The sequence below is a fragment of the Salvelinus fontinalis genome, chromosome 6 (assembly GCF_029448725.1).
Source record: "Salvelinus fontinalis isolate EN_2023a chromosome 6, ASM2944872v1, whole genome shotgun sequence".
Taxonomy (NCBI): Eukaryota; Metazoa; Chordata; class Actinopteri; order Salmoniformes; family Salmonidae; genus Salvelinus; species Salvelinus fontinalis.
Window position 1 is genome coordinate 1,496,131 of NC_074670.1, and position 25,687 is coordinate 1,521,817.

The 25,687-nt window shown below is 46.4% G+C and overlaps 1 protein-coding gene across 1 annotated transcript in view; it reads left to right on the forward strand.

Moving 5' to 3' along the window:
- The window catches only part of LOC129856851 (tumor necrosis factor receptor superfamily member 11B-like), a 31,794-nt gene extending 13,481 nt beyond the window's left edge, over positions 1–18,313 (forward strand). Inside the window, exons 3-6 of the mRNA XM_055924571.1 lie at positions 5,942–6,157; positions 12,911–13,135; positions 16,420–16,631; positions 16,958–18,313. Coding sequence (XP_055780546.1) covers positions 5,942–6,157; positions 12,911–13,135; positions 16,420–16,631; positions 16,958–17,137 — 833 coding nt within the window. The 3' untranslated portion in view covers positions 17,138–18,313. The remainder of the gene's footprint in view (positions 1–5,941; positions 6,158–12,910; positions 13,136–16,419; positions 16,632–16,957) is intronic.
- Positions 18,314–25,687: the final 7,374 nt, after the last annotated feature.

Below are 25,687 nucleotides of genomic sequence, written 5' to 3' on the forward strand. Positions count from 1 at the left end.
GGCAGAATAACAACAGAATAACTCTGCTGCCTGGCTGTTATCATCACCAGGATCTGTCCTCTCCTGTCAGCTCACTCAGAGAGGTTATGTCCCACATGTCCCTATATAGTGCACTACTTTTGACCAGAGCCCTATGTGCCCTCGTCTAAAATAGTGCACTATATAGGGGATAGGGTGCCATTTGGGACGCAGGCAAAGCTAAGCAGGATCAAGATCACGCCAGACACTAAACTAGGCCTTTGTCATTTGTACGTTGTTCTCGTTGGCCTCCTCATTTTAATTATAACGTTCCTCAGCCTTCAGTCCTGGTTTGTGATTCAGACGTATTCCAGGCCAGATGAGGAGAGGGGAGAAGAGAGAGGAGAGGAGGAGAGGAGAGGATGGGAGAGAGGGGAGAGATTAGGGGTGAGGAAAGAATAGGAGATGAGAGGCTGGGAGAGAAGAGGGGTGAGGAGAGGGGTGAGGAGAGGGAAAGGAAAGCAGAGAGGCGGAGGAAAGAAGAGGAGAGGAAAAGAGTGGAGAGGAGAGGAGGGGAGAAGAGGGGAGGAGAGAGGAGAGGGGAGAGGAGAGAGGAGAGGAGAGAGGAGAGGGGAGAGGAGAGGGGAGAGGAGAGGGGAGAGGAGAGGAGAGGAGAAGAGGGGAGGAGAGAGGAGGGGAGAAGAGGGGAGGAGAGGGGAGGAGAGGAGAGGGGAGGAGAGGGGAGGAGAGGGGAGAGGAGAGGAGGGGAGAAGAGGGGGGGAGAGAGGAGGGGAGAGGAGGGGAGGAGAGAGGAGAGGAGGGGAGAAGAGGGGAGAAGAGGGGAGGAGAGAGGAGAGGGGAGAGGAGTGGAGGGGACAAGAGGAGAGAGGAGAAGAGTGGAGAGGAGAGGAGGGTTTTGTTTTCTGGACAGAGTTTTAGTATCAATAGTCTGTTGAACGTCTCTGTTAGAGATGATGAATAGAGACATGTCAGATTCTATTGGAGACAGTTAGACTGGATCAGCTCCATCTTTCCTCTCTGTCTCTGTATCAGACAGTTAGACTGGATCAGCTCCATCTTTCCTCTCTGTCTCTGTATCAGACAGTTAGACTGGATCAGCTCCATCTTTCCTCTCTGTCTCTGTATCAGACAGTTAGACTGGATCAGCTCCATCTTTCCTCTCTGTCTCTGTATCAGACAGTTAGACTGGATCAGCTCCATCTATCCTCTCTGTCTCTGTATCAGACAGTTAGACTGGATCAGCTCCATCTTTCCTCTCTGTCTCTGTATCAGACAGTTAGACTGGATCAGCTCCATCGTCCCTCTCTGTCTCTGTATCAGACAGTTAGACTGGATCAGCTCCATCTTTCCTCTCTGTCTCTGTATCAGACATTTAGACTGGATCAGCTCCATCTTTCCTCTCTGTCTCTGTATCAGACAGTTAGACTGGATCAGCTCCATCTTTCCTCTCTGTCTCTGTATCAGACAGTTAGACTGGATCAGCTCCATCTTTCCTCTCTGTCTCTGTATCAGACAGTTAGACTGGATCAGCTCCATCTTTCCTCTCTGTCTCTGTATCAGACATTTAGACTGGATCAGCTCCATCTTTCCTCTCTGTCTCTGTATCAGACAGTTAGACTGGATCAGCTCCATCTTTCCTCTCTGTCTCTGTATCAGACAGTTAGACTGGATCAGCTCCATCTTTCCTCTCTGTCTCTGTATCAGACATTTAGACTGGATCAGCTCCATCTTTCCTCTCTGTCTCTGTATCAGACAGTTAGACTGGATCAGCTCCATCTTTCCTCTCTGTCTCTGTATCAGACAGTTAGACTGGATCAGCTCCATCTTTCCTCTCTGTCTCTGTATCAGACATTTAGACTGGATCAGCTCCATCTTTCCTCTCTGTCTCTGTATCAGACAGTTAGACTGGATCAGCTCCATCTTTCCTCTCTGTCTCTGTATCAGACAGTTAGACTGGATCAGCTCCATCTTTCCTCTACACCGGTACAGGGTGTCTATAATTCCAACAGCCATAACTACAGACAGACAGACCCAACCATTGATGTACAGTGCCTTCAGTATTCACACCTCTTGAATTTTTCTACGTTTTGTTTTGTTTCAAATTGGGATTAACATTGATTTAATTGTCATTTTTGTCAATGAACTTCACAAAATACTCTGTAATGTCACAGTGGAAGAACAATTCAAGGAGTTAAAAAAAATGAATGTAAAATAGAACACTAATTTATCTTGATTAATTAAGTATTCAACCCGCTGAGTCAATACATGTTAGAATCGCCTTTGGCAGCGATTACAGCTGTGAGTCTTTTCTGGGTAAGTGTCCAAGAGCGTTGCACACCTGGAGTGTATATTTGGCCTTGTCCTGCTGAAAGGTGAATGTGGCCTTGTCCTGCTGAAAGGTGAATTTGGCCTTATCCTGCTGAAAGGTGAATTTGGCCTTGTCCTGCTGAAAGGTGAATTTGGCCTTGTCCTGCTGAAAGGTGAATGTGGCCTTGTCCTGCTGAAAGGTGAATTTGGCCTTGTCCTGCTGAAAGGTGAATTTGGCCTTGTCCTGCTGAAAGGTGAATGTGGCCTTGTCCTGCTGAAAGGTGAATTTGGCCTTGTCCTGCTGAAAGGTGAATTTGGCCTTGTCCTGCTGAAAGGTGAATGTGGCCTTGTCCTGCTGAAAGGTGAATTTGGCCTTGTCCTGCTGAAAGGTGAATGTGGCCTTGTCCTGCTGAAAGGGGAATGTGGCCTTGTCCTGCTGAAAGGTGAATGTGGCCTTGTCCTGCTGAAAGGTGAATTTGGCCTTGTCCTGCTGAAAGGTGAATTTGTCTCCCGGTGTCTGATGGAAAGCAGACTGAACCACGGTTTGCTTAGCTCTATTCTGTTTCTTTTCCCCCCAAAAAACTCCTTAGTCCTTGCTGATGACAAGCATACCCATAACATGATGCAGCCACCATCTTGCTTGAAAATATGAAGATTGAATAACGCTTTGTATTCAGGACAAAAAGTTAATTGCTTTGCCACATTCTTTTCAGTATTTTTTGCACCTAATTGTAAACAGGATGCATGTTTGTAATATTTTTTATTCTGTAAATGTTTCTTTATTTTCACTCAGTTCTTTATGTTAGTATTTCTGGAGTAACTACAGTGTTGTTGATCCATCCTCAATAATCTCCTATCTCAGTCATTACATTTACATTTACATTTAAGTCATTTAGCAGACGCTCTTATCCAGAGCGACTTTAAACTCTGTAACTGTTTTAAAATCACCATTGGTGAAATCCCTGAGCGGTTTCCTTCCTCTCTGGCAACTGAGTTAGGAAGGGTTCCCGTATCTTTGAAGTGACTGGGTGTGTTGATACACCATCCAAAGTGTAATGAATAACTGCACCATGCTCAAAGGGATATTTTTACCCATCTACCAATAGGTTCCCTTCTTTTTATGAAAACATTGGAAAACCTCCCTGGTCTTTGTGGTTGAAGCTGTGCTTGAAATTCACTGCTCGACTGAGGGACCTTACAGATAATTGAATGTGTGGGGTACAGAGATGAGGTAGTCATATTTTATTTTATTTTGAACACTATTATGGCACACAGAGGGAGTCAATTCAACGTCTTATGTGACTTGTTAAGCACATCTTTCCCTCTGGAACTTATTTAGGCTTTCCATAACAAAAGGGTTGAATATTTCATTGACTTATTGACCCCAAATCTGATTTCTTCATCATACAGCTAGATGTATTGTAACGATCTCAGATGGTTATTGTGAGACGGGTCTCCTACTTGAGGTCTTTTGATTGGAGCAAGTCTGACCGCAGCTCTTAAATGCGTTGTTGACAATATGCATCCGTAAAGTCTTCAGACCCCTTCTCCTTTTCCACATTTTGTTACGTTACAGCCTGATTAAATTAACTGTTTTCCTCATCAATCTACACACAATACCCCATAATGACTCACAATACCCCATAATGACGTCACAATACCCCATAATGACAAAGCGAAAACAGGTTTTTAGAATGTTTTGCAGATGATAAACAGAAATACCTTATTAACATAAGTATTCAGACCCTTTGCTATGAGACTTGAAATTGAGCCCAGGTACATCCTGTTTCCATTGATCCTCCTTGAGATGTTTCTACAACTTGATTGGAGTCCACCTGTGGTAAATTCATATGATTGGACATGATTTGGAAAGGCCCACCCCGGTCTATAAAAGGTCCCACAGTTGACAATGCATGTCAGAGCAAAAACCAAGCCATGAGGTCGAAGGAATTGTCCGTAGAGCTCCGGGAAAGGATTGTGTCGAGGCACAGATCTGGGGAAGGGTACCAAAACATTTCTGCCGCATTGAAGGTCCCCAAGAACAAAGTGGCCTCCATCATTCTTAAATGTAATAAGTTTGGAACCACCAAGACTCTTCCTAGAGCTGGCTGCCCGGCCAAACTGAACAATCGGGGGAGAAGGGCCTTGATCAGGGAGGTAACCAAGAACCCGATGGTCCCTCTGACAGAGCTCCAGAGTTTCTCTGTGGAGATGAGTGAACCTTTCAGAAGGACAACAAACATTTCTAAAAACCTGTTTTTTGCTTTGTCATTAGCGGGTATTGTGATGTCATTATGGGGTATAGTGATGTCATTATGGGGTATTGTGATGTCATTATGGGGTATTGTGATGTCATTATGGGGTATTGTGTGTAGATTGATGAGAAAATAATACGTCTGTAACGTAACAAAATGTGGAAGAAGTTAAGTGGTCTGAATACTTTCCAAATAGCCTGTATGTCTTGTCAACCTGAGGATCCATGACCACTGCATGGCTTGTCAACCTGAGGATCCATGACCACTGTATGTCTTGTCAACCTGAGGATCCATGACCACTGCATGGCTTGTCAACCTGAGGATCCATGACCACTGTATGGCTTGTCAACCTGAGGATCCATGACCAATGTATGGCTTGTCAACCTGAGGATCCATGACTACTGCATGGCTTGTCAACCTGAGGATCCATGACCACTGCATGGCTTGTCAACCTGAGGATCAATGACCACTGTATGGCTTGTCAACCTGAGGATCCATGACCACTGTATGGCTTGTCAACCTGAGGATCCATGACCACTGTATGGCTTGTCAACCTGAGGATCCATGACCACTGTATGGCTTGTCAACCTGAGGATCCATGACCACTGAAAGGCTTGTCAACCTGAGGATCAATGACCACTGCATGGCTTGTCAACCTGAGGATCCATGACCAATGTATGGCTTGTCAACCTGAGGATCCATGACCACTGCATGTCTTGTCAACCTGAGGATCCATGACCACTGCATGGCTTGTCAACCTGAGGATCCAGGACCACTGTATGGCTTGTCAACCTGAGGATCCATGACCACTGCATGGCTTGTCAACCTGAGGATCCAGGACCACTGTATGGCTTGTCAACCTGAGGATCCATGACCACTGCATGGCTTGTCAACCTGAGGATCCATGACATAGTGAAGATGCTCTGCTGGTCACTTGTAGTAATAACTAGTCATTTCATATAGACCTATGAGTTAATGTACTTACACAAATATGCCTTGTCACATGCTTTGTCATCCTGTTATCTGTTTTCATACGAATATGCCTAGTCATCTCTGTCAAATATCATCATACTGGATGCATGAAGGACCTGATACAGTCTCTGACTCTCACTTCTTCTCTGTTGTAAAACAGGATGTGTTACCGTCAGCACCGTTAGTAGTTTACTCCTCTCTAAACAATGCCACAGAAACTCCACACTTCCACTCACAACAGTCTGCTGGTTGATGACAAGAACTACGTACCACAACTTGTAACTTGACATATTGGACGTGTAGAACCTGAAGATGCTTGATGTGAAAAAGAGCAATTTCTCTCCGATTGTGATAAAACGTGATCCCACCTGTAAAAATGATCTTGGTCAGTAGTCATAAATGTACTTTTGTTTTGTGTTCTCTCCTAGGTACACCAGAGATAGACACAGTGTGTGAGGCGTGTCCGCAGGGCCTGTTCTCCAGCCGGATGTCTGCCAGCGAGCCGTGTGTGCCTCACAGGAACTGCTCTGAGCTGGGCTTGAAGACCCTCCGACCGGGGACCCCCACCCAGGACACACTGTGTGAGAACGAGGCTAAAGGATCTGTCCTGGAGTGCTCCCGTCACCACACACAGTGTCACACTGGTGAGAATATACAGGATAATGGTGATATATGCCAGACTCTCTTATCCAAAGCGATTTAAAGTCATACATAGTTTTTTTGTATGGGTGGCCCCAGCGGGAATCAAACCCACTACCTTTGGCGTTGCGAACGCAGCTCTCTACCTAATGAGCCACACATGACCACAGCACACGCCCCACGTAATGTTTATTAAATAAGGAATGAGCGTTCCTAATCAACTGCACGACAACCCGCTCAGCTTCACACTGACTCAATGACCACCGTGTCCTGTACTTTTACTAAGTATGTGAGTCTGAATGGGACAGATGTGCAACAGAGGTTAATGAGTGACTTTACCTAAAACTGTTTTCCCTCCCCAAGAAAATACCTAGGCTTAATCTCAGCAGGTAAACTCTTGCAGCAGCAGGGAACACTGGTTGATACCAAGTTAATCACAGCTGCCTACAGCGTTTCACTTGAACAGCAGGTCAACATCATCCCACTAACTCTAGTAACTCCAGACATCATCCCACTAACTCCAGTAACTCCAGACATCATCCCACTAACTCCAGTAACTCCAGACGTCATCCCACTAACTCCAGACATCATCCCACTAACTCCAGTAACTCCAGACATCATCCCACCAACTCCAGTAACTCCAGACATCATCCCACTAACTCCAGACATCATCCCACTAACTCCAGACTTCATCCCACTAACTCCAGTAACTCCAGACATCATCCCACTAACTCCAGTAACTCCAGATGTCATTCCACTAACTCCAGTAACTCCAGACATCATCCCACTAACTCTAGTAACTCCAGACATCATCCCACTAACTCTAGTAACTCCAGACATCATCCCACTAACTCCACTAACTCCAGACATCATCCCACTAACTCCACTAACTCCAGACATCATCCCACTAACTCCAGACATCATCCCACTAACTCCAGACTTCATCCCACTAACTCCAGTAACTCCAGACATCATCCCACTAACTCCAGTAACTCCAGACATCATCCCACTAACTCCAGACATCATCCCACTAACTCCAGTAACTCCAGACATCATCCCAATAACTTTAGTAACTCCAGACGTCATCCCACTAACTCCAGTAACTCCAGACATCATCCCACTAACTCCAGACATCATCCCACTAACTCCAGACATCATCCCACTAACTCCAGACATCATCCCACTAACTCCAGTAACTCCAGACATCATCCCAACAACTCTAGTAACTCCAGACATCATCCCACTAACTCCAGTAACTCCAGACGTCATCCCACTAACTCCAGTAACTCCAGACGTCATCCCACTAACTCCAGTAACTCCAGACATCATCCCACTAACTCCAGTAACTCCAGACATCATCCCACTAACTCCAGTAACTCCAGACGTCATCCCACTAACTCCAGTAACTCCAGACGTCATCCCACTAACTCTAGTAACTCCAGACGTCATCCCACCAACTCTAGTAACTCCAGACGTCATCCCACTAACTCCAGTAACTGCAGACATCATCCCACTAACTCCAGTAACTCCAGACATCATCCCACTAACTCCAGTAACTCTAGACGTCATCCCACTAACTCCAGTAACTCCAGACATCATCCCACTAACTCCAGTAACTCCAGACATCATCCCACTAACTCCAGTAACTCCAGACATTATCCCACTAACTCCAGACATCATCCCACTAACTCCAGTAACTCCAGACATCATCCCACTAACTCCAGTAACTCCAGACATCATCCCACTAACTCCAGTAACTCCAGACATCATCCCACTAACTCCAGTAACTCCAGACGCCATCCCACTAACTCCAGTAACTCCAGACGCCATCCCCCTAACTTCAGTAACTCCAGACATCATCCCACTAACTCCAGTAACTCCAGACAGTTTTTTCTTGAGCAGATGGTCTCGGGGCCGGAACATAATTACAGATAATTTGTAGACTGCAAATTGACCGCAAGAAGCCCAAACAGATATATAATTTGACTAATACATAATCATTTCAAACCTTGCATACATTTGTATAGGGCGGCTCACACCCCATAGGGTGCCTATGTAAAGGAAATGGAAATTGCTAGCTAGTTAGCGGGTACGCGCTAATAGCATTTCAATCGGTACGTCACTTGCTCTGAGACCTGAAGTAGGGTTTCCCCTTGCTCTGCAAGGGCCGTGGCCTTTGTGGAGTGATGGGTAACGATGCTTCGTGGGCGACCGTCGTTGATGTGTGCAGAGGGTCCCTGGTTCGCGCCCGTGTCGGGGCGAGGGGACGGTTCAAAAGTTATACTGTTACATTGATGCTGTTGACCCGGATCACTGGTTGCTGCGGAAAAGGAGGAGGTTGAAAGGGGGGTGAGTGTAACGGATGTGAAATGGCTAGCTAGTTAGCGGCTACGCGCTAATAGCATTTCAATCGGTTACGTCACTTGCTCTGAGACCCGAAGTAGGGTTTCCCCTTGCTCTGCAAGGGCCGTGGCTTTTGTGGAGCGATGGGTAACGACGCTTCGTGGGTAACTGTTGTTGATGTGTGCAGAGGGTCCCTGGTTCGCGCCCGTGTCGGGGCGAAGGAAAGGTTTAAAGTTATACTGTTCCACCTAACATCCCATAGGACGGCTCACATCCCATAGGACGGCTCACATCCCATAGGGCGGCTCACATCCCATAGGGCGGCTCACATCCTATAGGGCGGCTCACATCTCATAGGACGGCTCACATCCTATAGGACGGCTCACATCCCATAGGACGGCTCACATCCCATAGGGCGGCTCACATCCCATAGGGCGGCTCACATCCCATAGGTTGCCTCACATCCCATAGGTTGCCTCACATCCCATAGGGCGGCTCACATCCCATAGGGCGGCTCACATCCCATAGGACGGCTCACATCCCATAGGACGGCTCACATCCCATAGGGCGGCTCACACCCCATAGGGCGGCTCACACCCCATAGGACGGCTCACATCCCATAGGGCGGCACACAAATTGCCCATCGTCGTCCTGGTTAGGGTTTGGCCGGTCTAGGCCGTCATTGTACATATGCATTTGCTCTTAATTAACTGACTTGCCTAGTTAAATAAAGGTTAAATAAAATAAAAAGTTTACGATGACGTGTCTCTCTATATTGCGTGGGAATACTTGGGAACAGATGTCCTAAATTAAAATCACTTGGAGCTGATTTCCTGGTGTTTTTACAGTATTTTATGCCCAACCATGATAAACATGTTCGTTTTTTTACTCACAGGCCGCCAGTTTGGGTCTTACTCAGGCTGAAACACACACACACACACACACACACACACACACACCACAGAACCACAACACATCAGACTGAGCCTGATGAGTCTCCCAGGAGACCAAACACAGTACTGAGTTCTCATTCTAGAACCAGAACGATGCACACAGAACACAGAACACCTGTCTTCCATCTCACCAGCTCTGCTGTGTGACGAGTCACAATGAGCCGTGTTCAGGGGGAGGTTGACTGCCATGAGAATCAACTCTTCACATGAAACTGAGTTCCTGTAGGATGACTAAACAACAGAGTAGAACACCCAGAACTGTTACTTTCCCAGGGGACTGGCGCTCTCCTTAACAATTCATTCAGGATTTGTTTTCGTAGGATACGACACACATTCAATTACAATGATTCAGTCGTTCTGTTTCTATGGTGACGCCGCAGATCGTTTGCAAAGAATTAGAAAATAGTTTGAAGTCAAAATTTCAAATTGAGGGGAAATATGTCTACGCCAATGTTCAGTTAGTTTAGATTTGGGAAAATGATGTAAATCAGACCTGCTGTAAATCAGACCTGCTGTAAATCAGACCTGCTTTAAGTTGGGTGGTCCTTTGCATGGGGTGATGTAAGTTTCCTTTAACCATCAGTCTTCCAGATAGCTGACACAGACACAGGAACTTTGGTATAAAACTCTTTAGTAATAAAATGTAATTGCAAACAGAGATTCACATCCAGAGTACCTCAGTAGTCTACGTAACGATCTGTGTGGTGAAACAGGAGACAACCAAACACTCTTTATACAATCTACCGTCAATCATAACATTGTTGCATTGGATTAGATACAAAGTATCTACAAAGTATCCAATCTACCGTCAATCATAACATTGTTGCATTGGATTAGATACAAAGTATCTTCAAAGTATCCAATCTACCGTCAATCATAACATTGTTGCATTGGATTAGATACAAAGTATCTTCAAAGTATCCAATCTACCGTCAATCATAACATTGTTGCATTGGATTAGATACAAAGTATCTACAAAGTATCCAATCTACCGCCAATCATAACATTGTTGCATTGGATTAGATACAAAGTATCTAATCTACCGTCAATCATAACATTGTTGCATTGGATTAGATACAAAGTATCTACAAAGTATCTGAGATGAGAAAAACATGTCCAGACTGTGGTTTCTCAGCTCTACTATCTGGGCCTTGAGGCTGTGTGACTATCAGCAGGTCCAGACTGTGGTTTCTCAGCTCTACTATCTGGGCCTTGAGGCTGTGTGACTATCAGCAGGTCCAGACTGTGGTTTCTCAGCTCTACTATCTGGGCCTTGAGGCTGTGTGACTATCAGCAGGTCCAGACTGTGGTTTCTCAGCTCTACTATCTGGGCCTTGAGGCTGTGTGACTATCAGCAGGTCCAGACTGTGGTTTCTCAGCTCTACTATCTGGGCCTTGAGGCTGTGTGACTATCAGCAGGTCCAGACTGTGGTTTCTCAGCTCTACTATCTGGGCCTTGAGGCTGTGTGACTATCAGCAGGTCCAGACTGTGGTTTCTCAGCTCTACTATCTGGGCCTTGAGGCTGTGTGACTATCAGCAGGTCCAGACTGTGGTTTCTCAGCTCTACTATCTTGGCCTTGAGGCTGTGTGACTATCAGCAGGTCCAGACTGTGGTTTCTCAGCTCTACTATCTGGGCCTTGAGGCTGTGTGACTATCAGCAGGTCCAGACTGTGGTTTCTCACTCTACTATCTGGGCCTTGAGGCTGTGTGACTATCAGCAGGTCCAGACTGTGGTTTCTCAGCTCTACTATCTGGGCCTTGAGGCTGTGTGGCTATCAGCAGGTCCAGACTGTGGTTTCTCAGCTCTACTATCTGGGCCTTGAGGCTGTGTGGCTATCAGCAGGTCCAGACTGTGGTTTCTCAGCTCTACTATCTGGGCCTTGAGGCTGTGTGGCTATCAGCAGGTCCAGACTGTGGTTTCTCAGCTCTACTATCTGGGCCTTGAGGCTGTGTGACTATCAGCAGGTCCAGACAGTTCTCATGCTGAGAAATTAAGCAGTACATCTCCATTTACCCAGTACTTTTCCATCATTACACATTGCAGGTATACAAAGGTTATCACATATATTCAGTAATCATGGCATCAGTGTAGCCCCACACCCGACCACCAGGGTAACCCCCAACAAAGTTAGCCCTGCTGTTGGTGAGATCTGCATCCCAAATGGCACCCTATTACCTATATAGTGCACTACTTTTGACCAGATCCCTGTGGGTCCTGGTCAAAAGTAGTGCACTATAAAGGGAATGCGGTGCAATTTAGGAGTCAACTACAGACTTAGGAACGAAGCCAGAACTACATAAGGAGGAAGGAGGAGAGGCTGTGAGGGAAATGAGTGTGTCGCCGCTGGGATGGAATAAAGAAGTGAGAGGAAGTGATGTTGTCATTATCTGGTGTGGTAATGACTGGACACCCTCCATTACACACACACACACACACACACACACACACACACACACACACACACACACACACACACACACACACACACACACACACACACACACACACACACACACACACACACACACACACACACACACACACACACACACACACACACATCAGAGTGAGCCTGATGAGTCTCCCAGGAGACCAAACACAGTACTGAGTTCTAGAACCAGAACGATGCACACACACGGAACACAGAACACCTTTGTTCCATCACAGCAGCTGTGTGAAGAATCACAGTGAGCCATATCAGGGGGAGGTTGAGGACCATCTCCACAGGCGTTGAGGTGTTCATGTGAACTGGTGCTCATCATCTAGTGATTTGATATCTGTACAATAGAATAAATTAATGTTTATTTGATATAACCTGACACAGAAAGGCTGTTTCTGGAATACGATTGTCCCGTCCCTGACCTGTTTTCCGTTGTTTTTGTATTTGTTTAGTATGGTCAGGGCGTGAGCTGGGTGGGTAGTCTATGTTATGTGTTTCTATGTTGGGTTCAATGTGTTGCCTGATATGGTTCTCAATTAGGGGCAGGTGTTTGACGTTTCCTCTGATTGAGAACCATATTAAGTTAGGCTGTTCTCACTGTTTGTTTGTGGGTGATTGTCTTCCGTGTTTGTGTTTGTACCACACGGGACTGTTTCGTTTGTCTAGTCTGTTCCTGTTCGTGCGTTCTTCGTTTATATGTAAGTTCTCATGTTCAGGTCGGTCTACGTCGTTTATTTTGTTTTGTAATTTCTCAAGTGTATTTCGTGTTCGTCTTGTCTAAATAAATTCATCATGTCTTCACAACACGCTGCGTTTTGGTCCGATCCCTACACCTCCTATTCAGACGAAGAGGGGGAAATCAGCCGTTACAACGATACAATTATGGTCCCAGTAGAGCAAACCTAACACATCTGTCCCGTCACACAGAATCAATCAAGATCTCAATGTATCAGAAAGAAAACATGTACCTAAGTACCAGGATGTAACGTCAGTGTCCTCTCTCTCCCTCTCTGTCTCAGACGTGTCGCTGTGTGAGGAGGCCATCTTCCAGTCTCTGGCGTCCCTCCGTCTGTCCTCCGTCCCCCTGGAGCGTCTCCTGGAGAGCCTGCCTGGGAAGAGGGTGGACAGGAAGAGTCTGGAGAGGCTGAAGAAGGCCTGCTCCCCCCAGCAGCAGATACTACTCCTGTTGAGACTCTGGAGAGAACACAACAAAGACCAGGTTAAACTCTACGGCATCATTCAAGGTCAGTAGGATCTGTTTAGTACAGCTCTGCTATTGGCTGATGCATATGAGTTCTAAAGACTTGTAACAGTGAGAGGGTCCTGTTATGTCCTGGGCTCATCATATCTATTATCCAGTGAACCACTGTGAGTGGAAGCTGTCCAGGTTAGGGGTGTCCAGGTTAGGGCTGTCCAGGTTAGGGCTGTCCAGGTTAGGGCTGTCCAGGTTAGGGGTGTCCAGGTTAGGGCTGTCCAGGTTAGGGCTGTCCAGGTTAGGGGTGTCCAGGTTAGTGCTGTCCAGGTTAGGGCTGTCCAGGTTAGGGCTGTCCAGGTTAGGGCTGTCCAGGTTAGGGCTGTCCAGGTTAGGGCTGTCCAGGTTAGGGCTGTCCAGGTTAGGGGTGTCCAGGTTAGGGCTGTCCAGGTTAGGGGTGTCCAGGTTAGGGCTGTCCAGGTTAGGGGTGTCCAGGTTAGGGTTGTCCAGGTTAGGGCTGTCCATGTTAGGGCTGTCCAGGTTAGGGGTGTCCAGGTTAGGGGTGTCCAGGTTAGGGGTGTCCAGGTTAGGGCTGTCCAGGTTAGGGGTGTCCAGGTTAGGGGTGTCCAGGTTAGGGGTGTCCAGGTTAGGGGTGTCCAGGTTAGGGCTGTCCAGGTTAGGGCTGTCCAGGTTAGGGGTGTCCAGGTTAGGGCTGTCCAGGTTAGGGCTGTCCAGGTTAGGGGTGTCCAGGTTAGTGCTGTCCAGGTTAGGGCTGTCCAGGTTAGGGCTGTCCAGGTTAGGGCTGTCCAGGTTAGGGCTGTCCAGGTTAGGGCTGTCCAGGTTAGGGGTGTCCAGGTTAGGGCTGTCCAGGTTAGGGGTGTCCAGGTTAGGGGTGTCCAGGTTAGGGCTGTCCATGTTAGGGCTGTCCATGTTAGGGCTGTCCAGGTTAGGGGTGTCCAGGTTAGGGGTGTCCAGGTTAGGGGTGTCCAGGTTAGGGGTGTCCAGGTTAGGGGTGTCCAGGTTAGGGCTGTCCAGGTTAGGGGTGTCCAGGTTAGGGGTGTCCAGGTTAGGGGTGTCCAGGTTAGGGCTGTCCAGGTTAGGGCTGTCCAGGTTAGGGCTGTCCAGGTTAGGGTTGTCCAGGTTAGGGTTGTCCAGGTTAGGGCTGTCCAGGTTAGGGGTGTCCAGGTTAGGGCTGTCCAGGTTAGGGCTGTCCAGGTTAGGGGTGTCCAGGTTAGGGCTGGTATTTTAGATGATGGTTATTGGTCAGCCAAATGACCGCAGTCACCGTAATAACCGTTGGAATAGCAACAACAACAAAGAAAATACACATGTTCTCTGCTCCTGGCTGCATATGTCTGCTACAACACCTTGCTTGTTTCAGCCAGGCGCAACAAAGTGTCATCACACTGTAGAGTCCATGTTATACCAGAAACTGACTCAACCACACGAGTGCCCGGCCGTCCCGTCTTCAGGCAGCTGTTCATTCCACAAAATGTTTTTATATTTTCCTGATGATCTTCATCCATAACCGTTGGTTACACGGTTATACGATAATTGTGGCAGCCCTAGTCCAGCTGTCTAAGAGTAGTATCATTACGAACCTTTCTCCATTATCCTTTCACTCGACTGTGAGTGGAAGGTGTCCAGGTGTCTTACAGTGTATCAGTTTAACCTGAGTTCCTCCTCTACTCTGTTATCTCAGGTGTGAACCACTGTGAGTGGAAGGTGTCCAGGTGTCTTACAGTGTATCAGTTTAACCTGAGTTCCTCCTCTACCCTGTTATCTCAGGTGTGAACCACTGTGAGTGGAAGGTGTCCAGGTGTCTTACAGTGTATCAGTTTAACCTGAGTTCCTCCTCTACCCTGTTATCTCAGGTGTGAACCACTGTGAGTGGAAGGTGTCCAGGTGTCTTACAGTGTATCAGTTTAACCTGAGTTCCTCCTCTACCCTGTTATCTCAGGTGTGAACCACTGTGAGTGGAAGGTGTCCAGGTGTCTTACAGTGTATCAGTTTAACCTGAGTTCCTCCTCTACCCTGTTATCTCAGGTGTGAACCACTGTGAGTGGAAGGTGTCCAGGTGTCTTACAGTGTATCAGTTTAACCTGAGTTCCTCCTCTACCCTGTTATCTCAGGTGTGAACCACTGTGAGTGGAAGGTGTCCAGGTGTCTTACAGTGTATCAGTTTAACCTGAGTTCCTCCTCTACTCTGTTATCTCAGGTGTGAACCACTGTGAGTGGAAGGTGTCCAGGTGTCTTACAGTGTATCAGTTTAACCTGAGTTCCTCCTCTACCCTGTTATCTCAGGTGTGAACCACTGTGAGTGGAAGGTGTCCAGGTGTCTTACAGTGTATCAGTTTAACCTGAGTTCCTCCTCTACCCTGTTATCTCAGGTGTGAACCACTGTGAGTGGAAGGTGTCCAGGTGTCTTACAGTGTATCAGTTTAACCTGAGTTCCTCCTCTACCCTGTTATCTCAGGTGTGAACCACTGTGAGTGGAAGGTGTCCAGGTGTCTTACAGTGTATCAGTTTAACCTGAGTTCCTCCTCTACCCTGTTATCTCAGGTGTGAACCACTGTGAGTGGAAGGTGTCCAGGTGTCTTACAGTGTATCAGTTTAACCTGAGTTCCTCCTCTACCCTGTTATCTCAGGTGTGAACCACTGTGAGTGGAAGGTGTCCAGGTGTCTTACAGTGTATCAGTTTAACCTGAGTTCCTCCTCTACCCTGTTATCTCAGGTGTGAACCACTGTGAGTGGAAGGTGTCCAGGTGTCTTACAGTGTATCAGTTTAACCTGAGTTCCTCCTCTACCCTGTTATCTCAGGTGTGAACCACTGTGAGTGGAAGGTGTCCAGGTGTCTTACAGTGTATCAGTTTAACCTGAGTTCCTCCTCTACTCTGTTATCTCAGGTGTGAACCACTGTGAGTGGAAGGTGTCCAGGTGTCTTACAGTGTATCAGTTTAACCTGAGTTCCTCCTCTACCCTGTTATCTCAGGTGTGAACCACTGTGAGCGGAAGGTGTCCAGGTGTCTTACAGTGTATCAGTTTAACCTGAGTTCCTCCTCTACTCTGTTATCTCAGGTGTGAACCACTGTGAGTGGAAGGTGTCCAGGTGTCTTACAGTGTATCAGTTTAACCTGAGTTCCTCCTCTACCCTGTTATCTCAGGTGTGAACCACTGTGAGCGGAAGGTGTCCAGGTGTCTTACAGTGTATCAGTTTAACCTGAGTTCCTCCTCTACCCTGTTATCTCAGGTGTGAACCACTGTGAGTGGAAGGTGTCCAGGTGTCTTACAGTGTATCAGTTTAACCTGAGTTCCTCCTCTACTCTGTTATCTCAGGTGTGAACCACTGTGAGCGGAAGGTGTCCAGGTGTGCGAGTTTGAAGAACCTGACCCTGGGTGACCTGCTGATGGTGATGAAGAGTCTACCAGGGGTCCGGGCTCACGAGGAAGACATCAGAGCCGTGGTCTCCTCATGTCGCTCCCAGCAGTACCTCCTGCAGCTCCTACACCTTTGGAAGAACCAGAACAAAGACCTGGACATCAATAAGGTATTGGTCCGTCACCACCGTGCACATTAACACGGCTGCCTTAATCTAGACAAATTATGACTGTGGACATTCCTCACTTTTCCTTTTCATAACGGATTATTTTCTGGTCTACGTACCAACAACAAGATAAGAATCTCCAATTAGAAGTGTGCTGGGTTTCCCCATTTTGAATTCCTTAGTTTTGGTGAAAGGACCACAATGGAGAAGAAGAAGGAGTAACTGACTTGATCCCTTTGTGTTCTCCTTGATAGTTAAAACAATATAGTCTGTATATGTATTTGTTTAAATGGTCAAATAAACCTAATCTATTAATCAATGGATTATAGGGTCTGGCTCACAGCCTGAGCAGGCTGCGGCAGCAGGGGGCGCCACGCCCGCTCCTCAGGACCATCAAGAAGATCAACCGGATCATCTCCACCTCCTCCATACACAAGATGTACGAGAAGATGTTCCTCAACATGATTGAAGACGGGACCTGCTTCAACACCAAACCCTACAACCAATAGGAGAAATGGGGCGGGTTCTAAGGGGGTGCAGATCTGGGTTTCAAATACTTAAAAAATCGATCGTTTGTTAGAGTCTGCCTGGAGTGTCAGATGGATGGGGTTTGACGTTTTGAGATGTTTCTATTGGTTTATTGATCCAGACAAGCTCAAACAGAGTCAGATAACGGTTGTAAATTCATGTTTAAAGTATTTGCAACCCACGTCTGATGGGGTGGATCCTAACGTCCACTTAACGTCAAATGTTCACTTGGTCTCCCATTGATATCAATGCATGACTAAGTGAAAATTCAATGTAAATGGAAATTAGGATTAGTCCTAACTGTGTGAAAACCAGGGTTGGGGTCAATTTAATTGAAATTCAATTCATGAGGATTTTTTCTTCTTCATCTGTTTGTGAATTGAATTTGAATTCACTTGCTGAATTGACTGAATTAAAAATGGAATTGATTCCAACCTTAGCGAAAAGAGAAAACTATTTAAAATGTGTATATAGTCTGGTGTTTTTACGGTGAGGTAGAGGGGTGATAGGGAAGGGGGGGGGTTGTCTTGCTTTTTCACTGTTTTAAAAGGAGGAGATTTATTTCATAATGAAATGTTTCCTCCTGTGTGCATTCCAAATGGAACCCTACTACTTATATAGTGCACTACTTTTGACCAGGGGCCATTGGAAGTAGTGCACTACTTTTGACCAAGGCAAATTGGGTAGTAGTGCACGACTTTTGACCAAGGCCCATTGGGTAGTAGTGCACTACTTTTGACCAAGGCCCATTGGGTAGTAGTGCACTATATAGGGAATAGGGTGCCATTTGGGATTCCCCCTCTGCTGTTCTGTGTGGACTGCTGACATGCAAAGCTCTATTGAAACTGTCAAAACATTTCAAACATTGTCAGCTTTTATGAATGTACAAAGGAGTGCAATTTGTTTTATTTAAATGTCATTTTTCTTCCCAAATTTGTTGTAAAAGCTTATTTTTTATCTCTATATTAAAAAACTGGATTCTGAATGCTGCAGGTTTGAATGTTGTTTGTAGCTGAAGGGATTTTTTTTGTAAATCATTTTTGTATAAAAAGGAATGGATCTTTATTTGGGATTTTTTTGGTTTGACCGGACCTTTTCAAGTCTTTACATTTGTGAACATTATGTCGAATTATCTGATTAAAATCCGTTTGATAAAATTGTTGTATGGCTTTTAAAATGACAAGTGTTGTATTTTGATTTCCCCTCACATTAGTGTGAATGTTGAGCCCTAGTGTCCTTACTGTCCTGCAGTAACCTGTGCCTGGCGGGATGTCCATGGTTTCTGAAACACACCCATCCTATTGACTCAGTCTTTTTACGGGCATTTCAGTCTCGTAACAATGTGCTTATTAAGAAACATAAAATTGCTTCCTCAGTACACTTACTCAATAAGGACGTGGTATTCCTTCCTTGGAAATATAATGTAATGTGAAGGTTCAGTGTACAGCTGACATGTCCACACGGTCCTGTTCTATGAAATTACTTGACTCATCTTTACTCTCCTGCAAAATGAGTTTGTGAATGTTATTCACTGTGCCATCCTGTCTGCCCTGGAAGGTTTTTCACTGTGTCATCCTGTCTCCTGGAAGGTTATTCACTGTGTCATTCTGTCTCCTGGAAGGTTATTCACTGTGTCATTCTCTCCTGGAAGGTTATTCACTGTGTCATTCTGTCTCTCCTGGAAGGTTATTCACTGTGTCATTCTGTCTCCTGGAAGGTTATTCACTGTGTCATCCTGTCTCCTGGAAGGTTATTCACTGTGTCATCCTGTCTCCTGGAAGGTTATTCACTGTGTCATCCTGTCTCCTGGAAGGTTATTCACTGTGTCATCCTGTCTCCTGGAAGGTTATTCACTGTGTCATTCTGTCTCCTGGAAGGTTATTTACTGTGTCATCCTGTCTCCTGGAAGGTTATTCACTGTGTCATTCTGTCTCCTGGAAGGTTATTCACTGTGTCATTCTGTCCCCTGGAAGGTTATTCACTGTGTCATTCTGTCTGCCCTGGAAGGTTATTCACTGTGTCATCCTGTCTCCTGGAAGGTTATTCACTGTGTCATCCTGTCTCCTGGAAGGTTATTCACTGTGTCATCCTGTCTGCCCTGGAAGGTTATTCACTGTGTCATCCTGTCTCCTGGAAGGTTATTCACTGTGTCATCCTGTCTCCTGGAAGGTTATTCACTGTGTCATCCTGTCTCCTGGAAGGTTATTCACTGTGTCATTCTGTCTCCTGGAAGGTTATTCACTGTGTCATTCTGTCTCCTGGAAGGTTCTTCACTGTGTCATTCTGTCTCCTGGAAGGTTATTCACTGTGTCATCCTGTCTCCTGGAAGGTTATTCACTGTGTCATTCTGTCTCCTGGAAGGTTATTCACTGTGTCATTCTGTCTCCTGGAAGGTTGTTCACTGTGTCATTCTGTCTCCTGGAAGGTTATTCACTGTGTCATCCTGTCTCCTGGAAGGTTATTCACTGTGTCATTCTGTCTCCTGGAAGGTTCTTCACTGTGTCAATCTGTCTCCTGGAAGGTTATTCACTGTGTCATTCTGTCTCCTGGAAGGTTATTCACTGTGTCATTCTGTCTCCTGGAAGGTTATTCACTGTGTCATCCTGTCTCCTGGAAGGTTATTCACTGTGTCATCCTGTCTCCTGGAAGGTTATTCACTGTGTCATCCTGTCTCCTGGAAGGTTATTCACTGTGTCATTCTGTCTCCTGGAAGGTTATTCACTGTGTCATTCTGTCTCCTGGAAGGTTATTCACTGTGTCATTCTGTCTCCTGGAAGGTTATTCACTGTGTCATTCTGTCTCCTGGAAGGTTATTCACTGTGTCATCCTGTCTCCTGGAAGGGTATTCACTGTGTCATTCTGTCTCCTGGAAGGTTATTCACTGTGTCATCCTGTCTCCTGGAAGGTTATTCACTGTGTCATCCTGTCTGCCCTGGAAGGTTATTCACTGTGTCATCCTGTCTCCTGGAAGGTTATTCACTGTGTCATCCTGTCTCCTGGAAGGTTATTCACTATGTCATCCTGTCTCCTGGAAGGTTATTCACTGTGTCATTCTGTCTCCTGGAAGGTTATTCACTGTGTCATCCTGTCTCCTGGAAGGTTATTCACTGTGTCATCCTGTCTCCTGGAAGGTTATTCACTGTGTCATCCTGTCTCCTGGAAGGTTATTCACTGTGTCATTCTGTCTCCTGGAAGGTTATTCACTGTGTCATCCTGTCTGCCCTGGAAGGTTATTCACTGTGTCATCCTGTCTCCTGGAAGGTTATTCACTGTGTCATCCTGTCTCCTGGAAGGTTATTCACTGTGTCATCCTGTCTGCCCTGGAAGGTTATTCACTGTGTCATCCTGTCTCCTGGAAGGTTATTCACTGTGTCATTCTGTCTCCTGGAAGGTTATTCACTGTGTCATTCTGTCTCCTGGAAGGTTATTCACTCTGTCATCCTGTCTGCCCTGGAAGGTTAATCACTGTGTCATCCTGTCTCCTGGAAGGTTATTCACTGTGTCATCCTGTCTCCTGGAAGGTTATTCACTGTGTCATCCTGTCTCCTGGAAGATTATTCACTGTGTCATTCTGTCTGCCCTGGAAGGTTATTCACTGTGTCATCCTGTCTCCTGGAAGGTTATTCACTGTGTCATCCTGTCTCCTGGAAGGTTATTCACTGTATCATTCTGTCTCCTGGAAGGTTATTCACTGTGTCATCCTGTCTCCTGGAAGGTTATTCACTGTGTCATCCTGTCTCCTGGAAGGTTATTCACTGTGTCATTCTGTCTCCTGGAAGGTTAATCACTGTGTCATTCTGTCTCCTGGAAGGTTATTCACTGTGTCATCCTGTCTCCTGGAAGGTTATTCACTGTGTCACCCTGTCTCCTGGAAGGTTATTCACTATGTCATCCTGTCTCCTGGAAGGTTATTCACTATGTCATCCTGTCTGCCCTGGAAGGTTATTCACTGTGTCATGCTGTCTCCTGGAAGGTTATTCACTGTGTCATTCTGTCTCCTGGAAGGTTGTTCACTGTGTCATTCTGTCTCCTGGAAGGTTATTCACTGTGTCATCCTGTCTCCTGGAAGGTTATTCACTGTGTCATTCTGTCTCCTGGAAGGTTGTTCACTGTGTCATTCTGTCTCCTGGAAGGTTATCCACTGTGTCATCCTGTCTCCTGGAAGGTTATTCACTGTGTCATCCTGTCTCCTGGAAGGTTATTCACTGTGTCATTCTGTCTCCTGGAAGGTTGTTCACTGTGTCATCCTGTCTCCTGGAAGGTTATTCACTGTGTCATTCTGTCTCCTGGAAGGTTATTCACTGTCTCACCTCCACTAGTGCGGTCCCAGATCTGTTTGTGATGTCTTCTAGGGTCATTGTCTCATTTTCAGGCCATTTGTTGCTCACCTTGCACCTCTGTACCAGATGAGACTAGTCTGATCTGGTTATAACTAGTCTGATCTGGTTACAACTAGTCTGATCTGTTTACAACTAGTCTGATCTGGTACAACTAGTCTGATCTGGTTACAACTAGTCTGATCCCTGTTGGTTTGTGTTCCTTTGTACCTACTGCCGTTGTCACACCATCTCACCTTGCTCCTCAGAAAGGAACCAGCACTCTTATTTGGTTGTCAGGAGTGTGTAGAGTCAGGGTAACTTCCTACGGAGGATCATAGTTTGGTTGTCAGGAGTGTGTAGAGTCAGGGTAACTTCCTACGGAGGATCATCATATTGTTATACATGTTATTATGATATCTTTAAAGGTCAGCTGACCAGAGTCTAGCCTGATCCCAGACATGTTTGTGCTGTCTTGCCAAGTCCTATGGTCATTGGCAGCAACAACGACCATAGGAGTTGGTAAGACAGTCCAATCTAGATCTGGGACCAGGCTAGACTCTGGCCAGCTGACCTTTAGAGACTGTTCTGCTGTGGTCTACATGAGGACCCAGCAGCCCTTCCACATGTTACCTTTAGGAAGTAGTGGTGACCTTTACAGACCTATTTATAGACATGTTTGGTTGTCATGGGAAGTAAGAGTGAGAGTGAGTGAGTGAGTGAGTGAGTGAGTGAGTGAGTGAGTGAGTGAGTGAGTGAGTGAGTGTGAGAGTGAGAGAACAGAACAAAATGTCTGCCAACACAGAGATAACCATCCATGTAACATGTAGAATACTAATGATTCTCAGTAATACCCTTCAGACAGCTACACAAAACCCTTATTCTGATCCTACATGCCTCCCACAAAGGAACAAGGAGAGAGAGAGAGAGAGAGAATGTGGGTATGACAGAGCCAGGCAGATGGATCTAAAGTATCCTAATGTATTGTTTATTAAAGATCTTTAATTATGACTGCCAAGGTTAACACATCTCAAATCAAATTGTATTAGTCACATGCACCGAATACAACAGCTGTAAGACCTTACAGTGAAATACTTAATTACAAGCCCTTAACCAACAATGCAGTTTGAAGAAAAATAAGTGTGAAGTAAAAATAAGATAAGTAAAACAAATTATATTAACTAAAATGTATTAAAGAGCAGAAGTAAAATAACAGTAGCAAGGCTATATACAGGGGGTACCGGTACAGAGTCAATGTGCGGGGGCACCAGTTAGTCGAGGTAATTGAGGTAATATGTACATGTAGGTAGAGTTAAAGTGACTATGTATAAATCATAAATAGAGAGTAGTAGCAGTGTAAAAGAGGGAGGGGGAGGGGCAATGCAAATAGTCCGGGTAGCCATTTGATTAGCTGTTCAGGAGTCTTATGGCTTGGAGGTAGAAGCTGTTAAGAAGCCTTTTGGACCTAGACATGGCGCTCCGGTACCGCTTGCTGTGCGGTAACAGAGAGACTAGGGTGGGGGGGACTAGGGTGGCTGGAGTCTTTGACAATTTTTAGGGCCTTCCTCTGACACCGCCTGGTATAGAGGTCCTGGATGGCAGGAAGCTTGGCCCCAGTGATGTACTGAGCTATACGCACTACCCTCTGTAGTGCCTTGCAGTCGGAGGCCGAGCGGTTGCCATACCAGGCGGTGATGCAACCAGTCAGGATGCTCTCGATGGTGCAGCTGTATAACTTTTTGAGGATCTCAGGACCCATGCCAAATCTTTTCAGTATCCTGAGGGGAAATAGGCGTTGTCTTGGCCTCTTCACGTGTTATGACTAATTGGGGACACCAGGTGTGTTATGACTAACTGGGGACACCAGGTGTGTTGTGACTAACTGGGGACACCAGGTGTGTTATGACTAACTGGGGACACCAGGTGTTTTATGACTAACTGGGGACACCAGGTGTGTTATGACTAATTGGGGACACCAGGTGTGTTATGACTAACTGGGGACACCAGGTGTGTTATGACTAACTGGGGACACCAGGTGTGTTATGACTAACTGGGGACACCAGGTGTGTTATGACTAACTGGGGACACCAGGTGTGTTATGACTCTGGGGACACCAGGCGTGTTATGACTAACTGGGGACACCAGGTGTGTTATGACTCTGGGGACACCAGTTGTGTTATGACTAATTGGGGACACCAGGTGTGTTATGACTAACTGGGGACACCAAGTGTGTTATGACTAACTGGGGACACCAGGTGTGTTATGACTAATTGGGGACACCAGGTGTGTTATGACTAACTGGGGACACCAGGTGTGTTATGACTAACTGGGGACACCAGGTGTGTTATGACTAATTGGGGACACCAGGTGTGTTATGACTAATTGGGGACACCAGGTGTGTTATGACTAATTGGGGACACCAGGCGTGTTATGACTAATTGGGGACACCAGGCGTGTTTAGACTAACTGGGGACACCAGGTGTGTTATGGCTAACTGGGGACACCAGGTGTGTTATGACTAATTGGGGACACCAGGTGTGTTATGACTAATTGGGGACACCAGGTGTGTTATGACTCTGGGGACACCAGGCGTGTTATGACTAACTGGGGACACCAGGCGTGTTATGACTAACTGGGGACACCAGGTGTGTTATGACTAACTGGGGACACCAGGTGTGTTATGACTAACTGGGGACACCAGGTGTGTTATGACTAACTGGGGACACCAGGTGTGTTATGACTAACTGGGGACACCAGGTGTGTTATGACTAACTGGGGACACCAGGTGTGTTATGACTAACTGGGGACACCAGGTGTGTTATGACTAACTGGGGACACCAGGTGTGTTATGACTAACTGGGGACACCAGGTGTGTTATGATTAATTGGGGACACCAGGCGTGTTATGACTAACTGGGGACACCAGGTGTGTTATGACTAACTGAGGACACCAGGTGTGTTATGACTAACTGGGGACACCAGGTGTGTTTAGACTAATTGGGTACACCAGGTGTGTTATGACTAACTGGGGACACCAGGTGTGTTATGACTAATTGGGGACACCAGGTGTGTTATGACTCTGGGGACACCAGGTGTGTTATGACTAACTGGGGACACCAGGTGTGTTATGACTAACTGGGGACACCAGGTGTGTTTAGACTAACTGGGGACACCAGGTGTGTTATGACTAATTGGGGACACCAGGTGTGTTATGACTCTGGGGACACCAGGTGTGTTATGACTCTGTGGACACCAGGTGTGTTATGACTAACTGGTGACACCAGGTGTGTTATGACTAACTGGGGACACCAGGTGTGTTTAGACTAACTGGGGACACCAGGTGTGTTTAGACTAACTGGGGACACCAGGTGTGTTATGACTAACTGGGGACACCAGGTGTGTTTAGACTAACTGGGGACACCAGGTGTGTTTAGACTAACTGGGGACACCAGGTGTGTTTAGACTAACTGGGGACACCAGGTGTGTTTAGACTAACTGGGGACACCAGGCGTGTTTAGACTAACTGGGGACACCAGGTGTGTTATGACTCTGGGGACACCAGGTGTGTTATGACTCTGGGGACACCAGGTGTTTTATGACTAACTGGGGACACCAGGTGTTTTATGACTAACTGGGGACACCAGGTGTGTTATGACTAACTGAGGACACCAGGTGTGTTATGACTAACTGGGGACACCAGGTGTGTTATGACTAACTGAGGACACCAGGTGTGTTATGACTAACTGGGGACACAAGGTGTGTTATGACTCTGGGGACACCAGGTGTGTTATGACTAATTGGGGACACCAGGCGTGTTATGACTAATTGAGGACACCAGGCGTGTTATGACTAATTGGGGACACCAGGCGTGTTATGACTAATTGGGGACACCAGGTTTGTTATGACTAATTGGGGACACCAGGCGTGTTATGACTAATTGGGGACACCAGGCGTGTTATGACTAATTGGGGACACCAGGCGTGTTATGACTAATTGGGGACACCAGGCGTGTTATGACTAACTGGGGACACCAGGTGTTTTATGACTAATTGGGGACACCAGGCGTGTTTAGACTAACTGGGGACACCAGGTGTGTTATGACTAACTGGGGACACCAGGCGTGTTATGACTAACTGGGGACACCAGGTGTGTTATGACTAATTGGGGACACCAGGCGTGTTATGACTAATTGGGGACACCAGGCGTGTTATGACTA